Here is a 17510-nt window from a genome sequence, read left to right as displayed (position 1 = left end):
GGAAGAGGACTTTGCATAATGAGGAAGATATATTTAGGAAACTTAGGAGTTAGTGTTGGCAGGACAGGGATGCAGCAAGTCAACCTGAAAAGAACAGGAAGTATTTCTCTCGAATATATGATACTCAGGTAAATTTATATATTGCCTTAAAAATCCAAGCACTAAGGGCACAATTTAGATTTTTGCATAGTTGGCTGTGGAAAGCAATGCAAACGATTCGGGATACAATTTTCAGACCCCCTCCCGCAGTTCTTAGAGGTGCAAAAATATGCTTTAAATCAAGCCTAACTTTTTAAAAAATATTCAAGGAAGTAGCACTTACTGCATTCAGTTAGCTTTTGCTTAATTAACACTCATCTTCTAAAATCTGAGTTATAATAATAAATGTGAAGATGAACAAGAAACCACTGGAAGGACTGTGAGGTAGATAAGATCCTAATGATGTGCTTATCCAATGGTTACAGGCAAATAAATGTATGACACCAGAAATGTCATGCAAATTTTATATCACAAACTAGCTTTTTTTTAAAGTACAGTTTTAGAAACGAGGGTAGCTAGCCCAATATAATTGCACACAAACAGGTGTAGTGGCGTGGTAAGGGTCCTGTCCTTTTTGCTTTAGCCAGAGGACAAAGGAATATTCGACAATTCCACTAAGGGTTTCGACTCAGCGTTAAGTCGTCAGAGGCTCAACGAAGCACCCCGCCACATGTTTACATGTATGCACCCAGAGATCGCGAGGGAAATTACCTCAAACTTGCAACCCGGGTGTCGAGAGGGTGAACCCGACCGTTCTCCTTTTCCTAGGCTGCAAGGATGCCTTCCAGGGAGCAGCGCAAGGGGTAGAGGGCGGGGTGTTCGCAGACCCCGCCTCCGTCGCAGGCCCCACCCACCGCCGAGCCCACTCCGTCGTCGTCGCTAGCGCTGAGCGGAAGATGACGTGAGGAGAGCCGCGAACGTCTCCTCCGGGCACTGCTCGGCCGATGATTCCCAGGGCCCTGGAGCCCGGCGCGTGTAGAATCTCCTCTCGGAGCTCCTCTCCCACCGATTTTCGTCGTCCTCTCTGGCCGGGCCGCCCTCCGCGCGGCCCTTGCGGCTCCTGGCACGGCCCCGCGCTCGGCTGCCGCCCTGGCGCGCGCCTCCCTGTCGTCCCCGGACGGGCGCGGACCCTCTCGGCCTGGGCGCCGGCGGCTGGGGAGGGGGCGCTGGCCCCGGGGCCGCGCATGCGCTGCCACCAGTCTGGGGCTGTCAGTGGAAGGCGAGTGCTGGCTCCGTGGGGAGGCGACGCCCTTCGGGGCCAACGGGCCTCGAGCCGAGGCGGCCGTGGGAACGACTCATCCCTTTTCCAGCCGGGGGGCGGGGCTGGGATCGGGGTCGGGGCTGGCGGGGGCCCCGCCCCCGTCCCCTGGCCTGCCCCCTTCATGGGCCGCGATGATGGCGGCCCTGTACCCGAGCACGGACCTCTCGGGCGCCTCCTCCTCCTCCCTGCCTTCTTCCCCATCCTCCTCTTCGTCGCCAAACGAGGTGATGGCGCTGAAGGATGTGCGGGAGGTGAAGGAGGAGAACACCTTGAATGAGAAGCTTTTCTTGCTGGCGTGCGACAAGGGTGAGAGCGAGGCCCCTTTCTCCGCTTTTGGATGCCCCTGCCCTCCACACCCTTCACTCTCTTCCCAGCCTCAACTTGGGGCATTCCCTCTTGCTCTCGCGCCGAGCGTCTGTTCCCGCTGCGCTCGCTGCATCACTGGGGCCGCCGGGCACCGCCTCTGCCTCGTGTGTGCTGAGCTGAAGGGCGGGAGCAGCCGCCGGTGCCGCCCTCGGAGCCCCGCGCCTGGGGGCGGCGGCTCTGCCCTCGGTCTCCTTTCGTGGGGTCCGGAGTTCAGGTAGCGTCGTGGGAGCCGCGACGCTGCTAGGCTTTCCGCCTCACCTCCGCTACTGCCCACTTGAGTCTCCTGATCTCCCCTTTGGTGTTTCAGTTCTTTCTGGAAGCCCAGAGGTTTTGTCAAGTTTGGGAGTTTTCAGTCCTAAAATCCCATGTCCTTGCTTGGGGTTTCTCTTGCTTATGGGTTTTCAGTTGGTTTTTGTTTTCTTTCCTTTCTTTGTTTTTTAAACGTTTCTTGTATTATTTAACTCCAGCCACCCAGTGTTCTGTGATTGTTGAATGGGATTAGGTATTTTAGTATCCTATGTGGACATAAAGTGGAGAAGGCAGTGGCAACCCACTCCACTACTCTACTCTTGCCTGGAAAATCCCATGGACGAAGGAGCCTGGTGGGCTGCAGTCCATGGGGTCGCTAAGGGTCGGCCACGACTGAGCGACTTCACTTTCACTTTTCACTTTCATGCATTGGAGAAGGAAATGGCAACCCACTTCAGTGTTCTTGCCTGGAGAATCCCAGGGACGGGGGAGCCTGGTGGGCTGCCGTCTCTGGGGTCGCACAGAGTCGGACACGACTGAAGTGACTTAGCAGCAGCAGTGGACATAAAGACAGGACTTTACCGAAAATTCTAAGTTCCAAAGTTTCTCCAAATTTACGGAACAGCTTTGTTCATTCTTTTTATTGGAGAGAAAGGTTTCTTGTTCCTTATTTTTCTTCGGGAAATACAGGTAGTACAAAATAATTTGCAGTCGTAAAAGAATCGGACAGGACTTCGCGACCAAACAACAGCAAACAAAATAATTACAGGGCAAAGATTTGGAATATATTTAATGTGTTTCTTTTTTTAATCTGGAAATCGATCACTTTTATGGCCATAATAAAGTCTCTTCACTTAAGCATTCATCTCTCTATTGATGAATATAATAAAAAGAATGGGAAATTCATTGCCCGAAGACTGCTTTTATTTCCTACATGAGAAAAAGCGTTCTAACTTTTCTTTCTAAATTTATTCAGCTTGGCTTCCAATGGCCATGTTTGCTTAAGAAAAATGTTTAGGATCATGCAAACTTCCAAAACATAAACCCAAAGGGCAACTTACCCTGTGAAAAGATTACAGAGGATTTTTTTGTCTCTGTATTATTTTAATAAATGACAGCCTCCTTAACTGCTGTTAATGTTTTTGAGATAGGATTTTATTTGCACAACTTTTTGAAAACATATTTAAGTATAAGCAAAGTCTACTTGTGTCCATCGTGAGTAACTTTTATGCTCTTATGTAATAGTATTAAATTATATGATGAAAGCATATGTGGAAGTCTGTGGACACAGTTTGGAGTAGTCTTCAAAATGTAAAGAAACATACAACCTCATAAATATCACTGTCTATGGATTATGTAAAATTTTTAGTATTTTTGGAGTGGATAGTCTGAATTCTCTTCCTTTAAAATTTCTCTGAGAGAGAGAAAAAAACTCGGGGTGGGAGGTGGGGAACAGATTGTGTTATACTAGAATTACTAAGTGGCTGCTGCTGCTTTCTACCCCACCTTACTGAGCAACCGTTATTTTAAAGCAAACAGAGATTATGTCAAGAGAGGCAATTTAATACTCTTGTCAAACTGAGGACAGAGGAATGTCATAATGGAACATAGCTTGAGTAAATACTTGTATGGTGTGTATATTTAGGATTATTGCATGACATATCTCAAAAGAGTTTTAATGTATGATAGCTTTGTAGCCTATCCAGTCGTGCCATTTGAAATAGCCTTGGTATTCTTTGTTTTCTTTTTATAATATCAGTAAGATCCTTGGAGAGATTTGGCTTTTGGAGGTAGGGTGAAAAGTAAATATGTATGCTTTTTCTCTCACATATAAATTAAAAAAATTTTTAACAAGTGAGATGAAATAGGTATTTTTTGTTTCAGGTATGTTGAAATGAATTCTTGGGTTAGATTTTGAAAAATGGCTTATTTCCTAAATGTGCTTATGATATACATTTATGCTAAAAAATAAATTTGAGTTATAGCAGTGTTTGTTTGTTTGTTTATATTCACTAATATTGTTAAACCTTTTTCAGTGTTACCCAAACCAAATCTAAAAGTGAAAATTTTCCTAAAGTAGCTATGGTTTCCACTATTACTTTGGAGCTTTCATCAAGCTAAATGGCAAACATTTACTGAGACAGCTTTCTGGGTAGAGTCATATGCTTTTCATACATGATTTCATTTAATCCTCACAACCCTGTGAGCCAGATATGTTGTTAACCCCATTTTACAAATGAGGAAAATGAGGCTTAGTAAAACTTTATAATTACTTTGCCCAAGGTTGCATTAGTTAGGAAGTAGTAGAACTAGAATCTATTTTGAGTCTGTACTCTTTAAACTACTGAGTTTTATTGATCTAGTTGTAGTTGAATGAATGAAAATCATTTGTGATAGAAAAGACACATCCACATTTGGAACTTACTGGTTGGAAATTAAATTTGCTCTTTATGACTTTTATTAACTGAGGTTTCCATGGATTATACTTGTCCAGTAAAAGTAAAAAAGGATGAGAGCAAATTTGCTGTAGATTAACTGTGTTTTTCACCCTTTTTCATTTAGCAGTTTTTCTCTATATGTGTAAAATGTTCATAATGTATTCCACTTGAGAATTCCTAAAGCAGAAATTGTGAAGATGTGGTGGTATGTATTTGTTAGATGGGTGGCTCTTTGAAAATTGTGTACAGATTAAGGAGTAAAGGGAAAAAATGGGAAATGAAAATGATTTTATAGTTTGATTTTATAGTGTATATAGCTGGCTTTTATGTAAATTAGTTCTATAGATCTAGGCAAGTTCTGATCCAGGTTCAGGTCAGTTCAGTCACGTCCAACTCTTTCGACCCTATGAATCGCAGCACACTAGGCCTCCCTGTCCATCACCAACTCCCAGAGTTCACTCAAACTCATTTCCATCAAGTCGGTGATGCCATCCAGCCATCTCATCCTCTGTCGTCCCCTTCTCCTCCTGCCCCCAGTCCCTCCCAGCATCAGACTGTTGCAGTGAGTCAACTCTTCACATGAGGTGGCCAAGGTATTGGAGTTTCAGCTTTAGCATCAGTCCTTCCAAAGAACACCCAGGGCTGATCTCCTTTAGAATGGACTGGTTGGATCTCCTTGCAGTTCCAAGGGACTCTCAAGAGCCTTCTCCAACAACACAGTTCAAAAGCATCAATTCTTCGGCGCTCAGCTTTCTTCACAGTCCCAACTCTCACATCCATACATGACTACTAGAAAAACCATAGCCTTGACTAGACAGACCTTTGTTGGCAAAGTAATGTCTCTGCTTTTTAATATGCTATCTAGGTAGTGGCCACTTAATAGTGGCTGTTGCTTGGAAGTGTGTCAGAATCATTTCAAGGGTAACATTGGTTGTTGTCTTTCTGAAAATTTTAGAAGAAAAAGTAAATCAAAGATTCCTGTGCCAGTTTTGTAAAGTTAAGTCTGCGCCAACCACCTAGTAAAATTCTGAGTATGCATGTTCTTTTTAGACATAGAATGCTGCAGTTTAGAGGTAAAGGTTAATTGAAATAAGAGTGGCTATACGTGTGTTATTTTATGAAGTATCGAGCAGTGATTCTACCACCCATTGTCTTTTTCCTTTCTCATTGAGAGTTAAGTGTGGTAATGAGCCACTTTTATTTGTGGGAGACAGTGGTCTACTTCAGGCTTTTGGGCTGGAGAAAAGAGTAATACCTTTATTTAGGGAGCATTGAGCGACTGAACTGAACTGAAGCTACATATGCTCTTTGAAAGTAACTTGAGTAGATGGTAGCTTTAGTATAAATCCTCGGTCATCAGTTCTTGTGCAGAAAAAGAAAATGATGAAAGGACTCAGTCTGGATTCAGTCCTGTCAGCTTTTCATGAAGAGCATTGTCAGAAAATTTGATTTGCAATTAATGTCAGGAGGCCTTTGAATTTCAGCATTCAGGAGTCAGGGGAGGGATGGAAAGAATCGAATTTCACCCTTATTCTTGGGCTTGATCTTAATAATATAGAGTCTTGTGTCACCTTTGTGGTATGATTTGTTGCATTGTATGGAGCCTGCTTTGATGCCTGGATTCCACTTAAATTTTGCTTGCCTTTGTTTCAGCATGCTTTTAAAATGGGTAACATTTCCAGGAGAAGTAATATCAAGCTGCTGTTTAATAGCACTTTTACTTAATGTATTTAGTGGGACTTTTAAAGAAGCTATTTGAAAAGACACTTTGAAGTGTTGGGGGTTGGAGAGGATGGCAGTGGGAAGAAAAAGTGCAGAGTACTGGGAACTGCCGAGAACTTTCATGTTGACAAGGGATACCAAATATAAAGAGGTGTGTGGTGTGACGGGAGAAAACGTTGCAACAAGGAGAGGTAAAGAGGGTACTATAGACACAATTCTACAAACATTTCACGAATTGTCATTAGTGTAAGTATTTTGGACGAGAGAGGTTTTCAAATCACCAGTGGTGGCATGCCGTATGGTTTGGCTATCTTGTGGATAGTGTATAACAGACTAATCATTGAGCAGCGAGCTACTTCTTAGTTCTGTACTGCTGGTATTTCTTTGTAGTGATTCCACAAGTGTGTTTCTTTATTTCATTTTTAAGTCGCTGCTCTTTTCTACAATTCATCATCTGAATGTATAACATTTATCAAGCTAATTTTGTTAAGGCACTGTAAAGGTGCTTTATCAAGAAATAACTGACTACATCCCTATCTTTTTAGTAGCTTCCTGTGTAATGAAGATGCTCTCTTGTGAAGAGCAGTAAGGAAAAAAAGTATGTTTGGGCCTAATAGATCTGTCTGACGAGAAGAAACAAGTGCTCAATTTAACTACACGGCCTATTTGTGATTTGGAAGATGGGATATTCTTAGTATACAGTCTGTCTTTTATCTGGGAAGTTAAACAAATGTAACTCAAGCCAAACCCCTTTACCTACTATATTATAAACTTTGGGGAGGATGTTAAAAGATTAGGTTTTATTGCATGGATATTGTTGCAACCTAGGAATAATTCCTCTTCTTCCCTGCTTCCAGTATTGTAAATATCTTCCTTATAACTGACTTCATACAGATATATTGATACTAAGAAGTTTAAATTATAGGATTAGTAATTTAATATGTAATAAGTTCAAAAGCTATCACTAAGAGGTGATTAAGTAGTGACTTTTAAAAACATAAACAAATTATCAGGACTAATATGTGGTGTTATCCAATACCATATCTTATAGTTGTAAAATTCAGTGGAATTTCTTTGGATGCCCAAACTTTGTGACCTATAAAATGGTGATCAGCACTGTTATTAATAACTTCTGTTAAAAAAAAAAAACTCACGGTTGTTTTCTGGTCATATTTGTTGATACATTACTAATCCTTTTATATTTTTGTAGCTTCATTTATATTGATCATTAGTGTACTTTTTCAGTTCTATAAATATGTATAATTTAAATGTATATGAGATTAAATTTAAGCAACACAATCATTTATGAAACTGTAATACTGTATACCTGATATTAACAGTTTTATAGTACTTGTAACATCACTGTGAATTGCATCTCAAATCATATTCCAGACTGTAATTACAAAGTAAACATTGCTTCTAATAGATCCAAGAATATATTAGCAGTTTTAAATTTATAAACTAATTTACTCTAAAAAAAAATCACCATTACCTTCTATACTATTAATATAATATTTTCCTGAAGCATTTCAGCTTTGCTCTTTTGCCAGGTGATATTCATTATCACTAATTGTCTTCATTAACAGATATAAATGACTAAGAAATTACAGTAATAATTGTCTTTTTACAAAAATATTCAGAGTACTATGGACAGTTCAGTATACCATGCCTCTGAGTAGCTAATATTGGAGATTTCATTCACAGCAACATGAATGGAAATACATTAGGGGTCTATGATAAATACTGGCTTTTGCATGTTTGGTAAAGCTACATTTTAAAATCATTTTCACTCTAAAAGTCTTACATGCAGTTTTTGTTTTTTTTTTAAAGAATTTGGTTCAAACTAATTTGAAGTTTGCCATGGAGTTAACATTTTGATCAATATTGTTACTACTTATATTTCTAGAGCCATCAATTGAATTTGATCATGGCACCGTATTTTTTATCTCATCATTTTTTTTCCTCTTAATAACTAAAATCTATTTTAAGCATCGTTAGTATAGTTCATGTGCCATAATCAAAAAGTTATAGAAACTTGGTTTGAAAAACAGATTTATTGACAGATATATTATCCCATACTTCACAACTAACTGAAAATTTGCTCAGTCGTGTCTGACTCTTTGCGACCCCATGAATCGCAACATGCCAGGCCTCCCTGTCCATCACCAGCTCCCGGAGTTCACTCAAACTCACGTCCATTGAGTCAGTGATGCCATCCAGCCATCTCATCCTCTGTCGTCCCCTTCTCCTCCTGCCCCCAATCCCTCCCAGCATCAGTCTTTTCCAGTGAGTCAACTCTTCGCATGAGGTGGCCAAAGTACTGGAGTTTCAGCTTTAGCATCATTCCTTCCAAAGAAATCCCAGGGCTGATCTCCTTTAGAATGGACTGGTTGGATCTCCTTGCAGTCCAAGGGACTCTCAAGAGTCTTCTCTAACACCACAGTTCAAAAGCATCAATTCTTTGGTGCTCAGCCTTCTTCACAGTCCAACTCGCACATCCATACATGACCACAGGGAAAACCATAGCCTTGACTAGACAGATCTTAGTCGGCAAAGTGATGTCTCTGCTTTTGAATATGCTATCTAGGTTGGTCATAACTTTTCTTCCAAGGAGTAAGCGTCTTTTAATTTCATGGCTGCAGTCACCATCTGCAGTGATTTTGGAGCCCAAAAAAATAAAGGCTGACACTGTTTCCACTGTTTCCCCATCTATTTGCCATGAAGTGATGGGACCAGATGCCATGATCTTCATTTTCTGAATGCTGAGCTTTAAGCCAACTTTTTCACTCTCCTCTTTCACTTTCATCAAGAGGCTTTCTAGTTTCTCTTCACTTTCTGCCATAAGGGTGGTGTCATCTGCATATCTGAGGTTATTGGTATTTCTCCTGGCAATCTTGATTCCAGCTTGTGCTGCTTCCAGCCCAGCATTTCTCATGATGTACTCTGCATATAAGTTAAATAAGCTGGGTGACAATATACAGCTTTGATGTACTCCTTTTCCTATTTGATTACTATAAAATTAAACTGACTAACATGAGTGCTTCCATTTCAGTGATGCTGAAATTTACCATCAGATGCCAGGAAATAAAATGAGATGCCACCAGTTCTTCATTGATACTATAACATTTCTCCGCTGTCTTTCTCAAATTGAAAGAACGTGAAAGTGAAGTCACTCAGTTGTGTCTGACTCTTTGTGACCCCATGGACTGTAGCCTACCAGGCTCCTCTGTCCATAGGATTTTCCAGGCAAGAGTACTGGAGTGGGTTGCCATTTCCTTCTCCAGGAGATCTTCCTGGCCTAGGGACTGAACCTAGGTCTCCCGCACTGTAGACAGACGGTTTACCGTCTGAACCACCGGGGAAGTCCTTCTCAAGTTGGCCAGGGTGAATATGTCAAGTCGGTCAGGGAAAATTTTTTGCTAAGGATCTATGGAATTACCTTGGTATTTTTATGTACGATTTCATTTTTTGAAATTGTTGGTTAGGACTTGCTGCATTGATTTTGTGACTGCAAATGGGTTACAACCTGCAGTTTGGAAAAAACTGGTGTAGAAAGATCATGGTGAGAGGGAGAGTGGCTCCTAGGTATATTCAGAATGGTAGCAAGCCCTAGGTCCCATAGGGCTTAGCAAGCCACAGTAAAGATTATAGAATTTACTAAAGTGTGATTAAAAGTCTTGAGGATTAAAAACCTGATTTTCATATGATCACTCTGGCTGCTGGGTGGAGAGTGGATTAAAGGGCTGATTCCAGAGTAGAGGTGGGTCTACAGGCCAAATCTACCCACCACCTGTCTCTGAAAAGCCTGTGAGCAAAGAGTGGCTTTTACATACATTTCAAATGGTCAGGAATAAATCAAAAGAAGAATAATATTTCATAATGTGAAGCTTATACAGAATTTAAACGAGTGTCCATAAATGAAGTTTTATTAGAACACATTGAAGCTCATTTTGTACATATGGTCTATGGTCACTTTTGTGCAGCAAGAACAGTGTTGGGTACTTACAATGGGGATAGTATGGCCCATAAAGCCTAAATATTTACTATATGGCCCTTTAGAGAAAAAGTTTGTTGACCCCTGTAGTAGAGTTTAGGCAGCCTTATCAGTGAAGAGGTCAGTGCAGAGTCCAGGAGAGAGATGATGGTGTCTTTTGTGGAGACGGGACTGAGAAGTTTTGCTGTTAAGTTTTTTTACTGGTGGAATTGATTGAAAGTTTCTTTTCCCTTCACTGAATAAAGACAACCATCTAGCCAAAAACGTAAATGGATCATGTTGCATTTCCTTCTATATGTGATATTCGAAAAGATGTAACTTTCAAAAGCAACTTCAGTGTAAAATGAAAAACATTCCTATGTTTGCCTGACCCATAAGACATTTTTACTTGTAATCCTTCTCTATAACTAGCTTCTTGCTATGTATTTTACTAACCTCTTCTAACATATAGACTCATTATAAATATTAAGACTTACTGAGCTTTCTAAATACAGTACATTGTTTTAAATGGCTTGCAAATTTAAACTTAGGTAGAATGTTTAGGAACCACTCTGGGTCTCCTATTGGTTCTGTGACTATAGTTTGTGGTGGTTTTTTTTTTTTTTCATGAGTATGTCAGCTGTGGCAGGGTGGAAATTTTAATAAAATTTTTATTATAAATTTTTTTAATATTTTCCTTGTATAGCCCCGTTACTGTAATGGAAATAGTCTTTGAAACCATAAAGCCATAGAATCTGAATTTGCAGTACAAATTACTTTTTAAACTAATTCAAACTTTTAAATGTGTAGCAGTTTTTGACCATTTGTTATACATGAAATTTATAAAATTTTGTAAGAATTATATAGTTCTTTATGCCTTTCTGTCTCTAACAGTATTGCTGACTAAATAATCTGAAGACCCTTTTGTTTCAAATCACATAGAAATTTTAGATAAAATATAACAAACATCCATTTAAATGAACAACTGAGCTTTCAAGAAAGTAAGGAAAACAAATTCAAACATAAAGAAAAGACTGAAAAACAGAGGAGTGTGTAAGCCGACATTTGACAGCTCTATGGGTGGAAGCAAGAGTTAATGGTCTGGGCATTGTTGGGATTAGACTTTTAATGCCCATGTGGAAGTAAGCCCTGAGTTTGTACAAAGTGGAGATTTGGAACAGCAGGCAAGCATGAACCCAGGACCCATGAAGGACTATATACTTCTAGCAAAGGGGTAGATGCAGAAAAGAACCCATCCATCAGCAAAGGGAGGCTACAGAGAAGCTTTTAAGTAAGATTTCCCTAAGGATTTGTAACTATGCTCCTGCCTCTTGTTGGCTTGGAATTTAATATTAACTTCTTGTTCTTGGAAAACCTAAACTGAGAAATTAATATAAAAAAAGATTCATTGTGTAGCAAAACCTCTGAGTTATCTGGAAGAAGTGAACACATAATCCTTGGTGGGGCAAGCTTTCAAACTAGGCTGCCTAGTTTCCCAAAGTTAAACCGCATGAAGTTGAGTTTGCAATACCCAGTTGAAAATTTCATTATCACAAGTGACACAATGAATAAGGTTAAATCCATAAGGCCCTCAGATAATTATTGTGTCTTGTTGTCATTTAAGCACTAAGTCATGCCTGAGTCTTTTGCAACACATGGACTGTAGCCTGCCAGGCTCCTCTGTCCATGAGATTTTCCAGGCAAGAATAGTGGAATAGGTTTCCATTTCCTTCTCCAGGGGATCTTCCCCACCAAGAGATCAACCAATGTCTCCTGTATTGGCAGGGGATTTCTTTATCACTGAGCCACCAGGGAAGCCCAGTTGTTATATAGAGACCATAAAATAAGTGTTTAAACGACAAAAAGCTTAAAATAATGAAATGAAAACATAAAGTAGATCAAAAGATTTGGAAAGGAATCCAATAAAGCTTAGAGAAATAAAAAATATAGTCATTAAAAAAAATGGAGTAATCAGCAGAAACAGTTAAAGGAGGAATAAATGACTTGAAGAGAAATGTGAATTTATCCTGAAGCAGAAAAGAGAGGAAGAAAGAAGAAAAATATACCTTTAGAGACACAGAATTTGGAATGGATGATCGAACATAATACCTAAAGAAGTTCCAATAGGAGAAAAAGTAATATGGAAATGAAGCAATATTTCAAGAGAAAGTGGCTGAAGTATTGCGTATTAATGAAGGGCAGAGTCAGATTCAGAAATGAGTCCCAAGGATAAAGAAAGAATCTGTTCCTCACCTAGGCATATCATGAAATCAAAGAAAATAGAGCCAGAGTTTTTATGGATAGCATTCTCCTACAACTAAGACACTGAAATAAATTCACCTGAAATAAAGTTTTAAAGTTATTTTCTAGGATTAGTGATAAATTTTCACTGATCTATCTGCATGTTCACTATTGGTTCAACTTGTGATTCAGAACTTCACTTTGCGAAGTGTTTGATAAGTTTTTGCCATGAGGCGTTAGTATTTAAATATAAATTAATAGTGCTTTGAGGAAATAGTTTCTTTTTCTGACTAGTTTTCTTGAGGGAACTAAGGAATACACCATCAAGAAAACTACCATTCAACACCTTCCAAAAATGAGGACTTAAAAGTCACTGGTTAAAAATAATAGTGTAATTTGAAATGTTAACAACAACAACAAAAAAATCTGTTACCTTTCTTTGTTATTCAGTCTAGTTTTAGAATTTCTCTTTCTGTATCATGAAATCATTCATTTCTTTTTCCTTCTGATTTCCACTCTGATTGTTCTCTTCCTGTTTCTTATTCATAGACTGCCAAGGAACAGCTATATTTGCAAGTCACTTTAAATGGTTTATTCATCTTATGTTTAAAAAGCAAGATGAAATAAAGCAAAACCCACTTAGCTTTTTTCTCCATTTAATTAGCATTTCTCTTTTGATTTTTTCCCCTTTTACTTACTGCACCAGCTGGTTAGCAGACAAGTATAGTGGGCCTTCTGTGAAAATGATTATAATTATTCTCATTTTCCCCCATTCATTAGCTGTTTTGATGGGGGTAGAGTGAGGCAGAAGCTAATCTGCATAATCCTGACAGGTCAGATTTGATTTTGAAATAGTCTGACATTGGCCTCTACGAGCATTAATCATAGTCCTGCTTCAGAGTTCTGTGAGCTGAATATCCCATCATTTAATCTAAACAGCTTCATAAATGAGATGTGTGTGTATGTGTGTGTGTTGGTAGAGTGGGCAGGAGACTAGGAATTTCAGGCATCTCTCCCTCTTACTGTGCATACCCACGAGCATATATACATTCACAGCTTTTCCAAAGTGTATTTTCCCCTGTAAAAACCTCTTCATAACAGCCTCCATTTATTACTCTTTTAACCATTTAACAATTAAATGTGTGTATGTATTTGAGATATAAAATTTAAATCCTATCTTATTTTTCTAGCACTCAGTCTGTACTTTTAGACATTCTTTATTACTTTAAATATCTTTTAAAAGTTTTTCTCCTTATCATCAACCAGTTTTGCATTTTAAACAAATTATATTTTAAACTGTACATTTAAAATTTTTCTATTTTTTCTGTTTATTACTGATGTACATATCTTTTTTTTAATCACGGTATAAGTTTTCAGCAAGGAAATGTTCACATTTTCTTTGCGCAGTTCCATATACAAAAATGAGTTTAGGTTTTTTAATCTTTTAAATCATCAAGCTAAGTTTTCTTTACAGTTGTTCTTATTTAATGTGTCATGGATATTAAATTATGTTTGTGTATTGTTATTTAGGTGACTATTATATGGTTAAAAAGATTTTGGAGGAAAACAGTTCAGGTGACTTGAACATAAATTGCGTAGATGTGCTTGGGAGAAATGCTGTTACCATAACTATTGAAAACGAGAACTTGGATATACTGCAGCTTCTTTTGGACTACGGTTGCCAGGTACAAGGCTAGACGATTTTATCCAGTAGCTTTTAAGTACTGTGAGATATGCCACGTTCTGTCCTTTCTCGTTTTCTTCCTCTCTTCCTTCTTTCCTTCCTTTTTTTCCTTCTTCCTTCCTATTTTTGTTTTCTCTTTCACCTTTTGTTTTGAACTACTAAAAATTTAAAAACAAACCAAAAAAAGCCTTTTTAAAAAATATAATATTTTCACTCCTCGTCATCTTATATGTTTTAAAACATCTGACAGAGGTAAATTATTATGACTTATTAAAAATGACTTTGTTTTTATTACTTATTACTATTTATCTTATATATCTAAAAATAGTACACGTATTCTGGAAGTGTCAGGGGAACAGGTATTTCTGTGGCCCATATAACTTACAAGCATAAGAACAAAGTACTTCTCACATACAAAGCAATTTTCAATTTGACTTTGATTTTCTCCTAAGTTTAATTAAATTTTTCTTTTTGTCTGAAATTTAGTGTTTACTTATAACTAAATGTGAATGAAATTTTTTAAATTGGGAAATATTGACCTTTCTTGCTTGTCTTCATATGAGTTCAGGTAAAAAAGTAGGCATCTGTATCTTGAAAGAATTTAGTTCAGAGAGGTGAAGGAATTTAATGTTATTTTCCTTCCTTTTTATTTTGCTTATCATGGGACTTTGCATTTGAATTCTGGCTTTTTTTTTTTTCTTTCATAGTTTGAGCATTTGCTGTGTTGTTGCTTTAAATTAATGAGCCTTTTTAAAGAGTGATATCAGGAAACACTCATTGATTAAAAAAAGTAGGTCAGTCCTGTATATATTTCTATTATAAATATTATATATATGTATTACAACATGTGGTATCATCTCTGTATATACATGTTTAAGTAGAAAAAAATTGCTTTTCCAGAAATTTCATTTATCCAGAATACCACCAAGAACCAGAAAGTAAGTAAAAAAATACCCCTGAGCAGCCAGATTAGATGTGATGAGGTTTCCCATTTATGAACTTTATCTGGAATCTTCTCTCAAAGTGTATTTTTTCTTATTTTAGATTACACTTTAACAAACTTACTTAGTTTTCTAATCCATAGAGAATTATGGGAGCAACAGAAGAGGAATGAGGCTACCATAGAACAAAGTTAGACACCGTACCTCTGACTCTTTTTAAGGAGATCAGCAGCCTTACATACCTGATAATCTCTAAGGGAACTGTATGTTCGAGTGGTAACTAATGTTTATAACAATAGCCCAGAGTCAGTAAGGGAAAATTAAGTTACGTTCAGTATATATTGCTTGACAAGAAAGAGGAATATATATAGTACTTCTGAAAGCAGAAAAATTCTGTCAAAATTGTTTAAATTTTACAGTTAAATACTTAAAAGCATAAGCTTCAGTTACCTAGAAAATAAGGTTACAAGGAAAGTCTCTGATGATTCCATATATAAGAGGTATTATGGTACAATAATCATTTTCTTTTTATATATGTCTGTATATAAAATTTCTGTAATTTACATGGTTCTTTCAGATACCTGAACAAATTTGAATGTCATAGCCAGCCTATATAGATGTTATATTTTATAGAGCAGAAAACTGAGGCTCATAGACTGTAATGTATTGCCCAAAGTTCTAAAATAAATAAGGGCAAAGCTAATATTTGAACCAACTCTTTTGTCTGCAAATCCCATGCTTTTTCTAGTTCACTGTGTCCTGTCCTGGGTTACCTGTGTCTTATTTCTCAGTCAACAGATGTCGGAAACCTTTGGTTGGGTGTCATTGTGGAAATGAATAAGTAAAACATGAGTTCTGTACAAAAATATGTTAAAACGAACAATGAATTTTAAATCAATTAAATAATAGAAAAGTGTATTTCATACGTGCTGAGTGGTAATGATAATTGATCCTTGTATATTGCTTAGGGGTTATAAAGTGCTCTCATGTGTTTTATTTTGTGTCATACTAGTGACTTGCAGCTGGACAATTTTGTCCCTCAGGGACATTTGGCAACATCGGGAAACATTTTTGGTTTTGCAGTTAAGGGGTGGGTTTGTACCTGGCCTCTGGTGGGTAGAAGGTAGCGATGCTGTTAATGATCCTGTGGTGAACAGGACAGCCCCCACAACAAAGATTGATCTGATCCAAAATGTCAGTAGTGCCACTATTGAGAAACCCTGTTTTATTCTTAAACTTTAATGGTTTACCATAAGTGTTTTGGAAACATAGGAAAGAGAAGATCACTGTGGATTGGCACTATCAAGAAAGCTTTCATGGAAGCGTCAATTGAGCTTAAGCCTTGAAATATTAATGATTGCAAATATAGTTGCTTCTTAATCCCTACAAAAGCTCTATGACTTAGGTACTACTATTATCCCTGTTTTATAGAGGAGGAAACCGAGGTACAGAAAGCTTCAGTAACATGCCCAAACTTATTCCCTAAATGCCAGAGCTGGAATTTGAACTCAGGTTCTGACTGCCAGAGTCCATGCTTTTATGCTATTATTTAAAACTACTGTAAAAAAAAAAAATTTAATAGATAGGAGGGGAACAGGATATAGAGAAGGATATAAACAAAGATATGTACAATGTATGTTCTTGAGACAGTGACTTGACTTAGCCTGTTTGAAGAAGATGTTTGGGTTGGATGGTAGTGGAAATATCTGGAAAAATAACTAAAACAAAACTGATGAAAAGGGCTTGAATGCCGGTCTAAGCAATTTGGGTTTTATGTGATAAATAATGGGATCATTACAAGATTTTTGAGAAAGGATGTGATGTATACAGTGATATTTTAGGAAAACTAATCTAGTGGCTGTGTTCAGTATAGATTAAAAAAACAGGAAATGGTGAAGGCTATAAATAGCTTGGGTGAGCAGTTTTTATAGTAATCCGTAAAGGAAGAATTGATAGAACTTAGTGAGTATTTAACTTTGGAAGGGAGGATTGAGAAAGAGTCCAAGATGATCTGAAAATCATAAACATGGGTTACTGGGAGAATGATGAAAGGAAAACAGGAAGTTACAAAGCTAAGTCAAACTTGGGGCAGAGAACTGTGAATTCTGGTTTTAGCCTTGTTTATTTTGGGGCTATCAGGAAGTTTTCAATGGAAAGCTTACATCTCTAGGGAGAGATTGGGCTGGAGAAATACAGCAGTCATGGGCCTGGGGATGATCTGACACCGTGAGAATGGATGAAATCACAGAGAAGAGCAAACAACTAGTGTTGATTCCTTCTCAGGGAGCATCTACATTAATAAATGTCTTTAGAAGGAGAGGATTTCATTAAAGGAGTTAGGATCATGGACCATTGTGAAAAACCAAAAAAACAGTTTTCTTAGTTGTTTAGAAATCAGGAAAATGATAGGAAAGGCCATTGGATTTTGAATCTCTGACATCAGTAGAATTAGAGAAAATGACACGATGAGTTTTAGAAGTTTGGCAGAATGAGAGAAAGAAAACTTGAGTGGTAAAGAGAAAGATAGGCTTCCCAGGTGGCTTAGTGGTAAAGAATCTGCCTGCAGTGCAGAAGACTCGGGTTCGATTCCTGGGTC

General features: G+C 38.1%; 1 protein-coding gene across 5 annotated transcripts in view; it reads left to right on the top strand.

Moving 5' to 3' along the window:
* TRPC1 (transient receptor potential cation channel subfamily C member 1) overlaps window positions 989-17510 on the top strand; it is a 58536-nt gene continuing 42014 nt past the window's right edge. For 3 of the 5 annotated variants that reach the window (XM_013965934.2, XM_005675480.3, XM_018049548.1), the window contains exons 1-2: window positions 989-1606; window positions 13820-13974. In XM_013965934.2, the coding sequence (XP_013821388.1) occupies window positions 1432-1606; window positions 13820-13974 (330 nt within the window). In that variant the 5' untranslated portion in view covers window positions 989-1431. The remainder of the gene's footprint in view (window positions 1607-13819; window positions 13975-17510) is intronic. The other 2 variants (XM_018049540.1, XM_018049566.1) reach the window with 2 other exon arrangements.

The sequence above is a fragment of the Capra hircus genome, chromosome 1 (genome assembly GCF_001704415.2).
Source record: "Capra hircus breed San Clemente chromosome 1, ASM170441v1, whole genome shotgun sequence".
NCBI lineage: Eukaryota > Metazoa > Chordata > Mammalia > Artiodactyla > Bovidae > Capra > Capra hircus.
The sequence above is the reverse complement of the archived record's forward strand: the minus strand, read 5'-3'. Positions and strand labels throughout refer to the sequence as shown.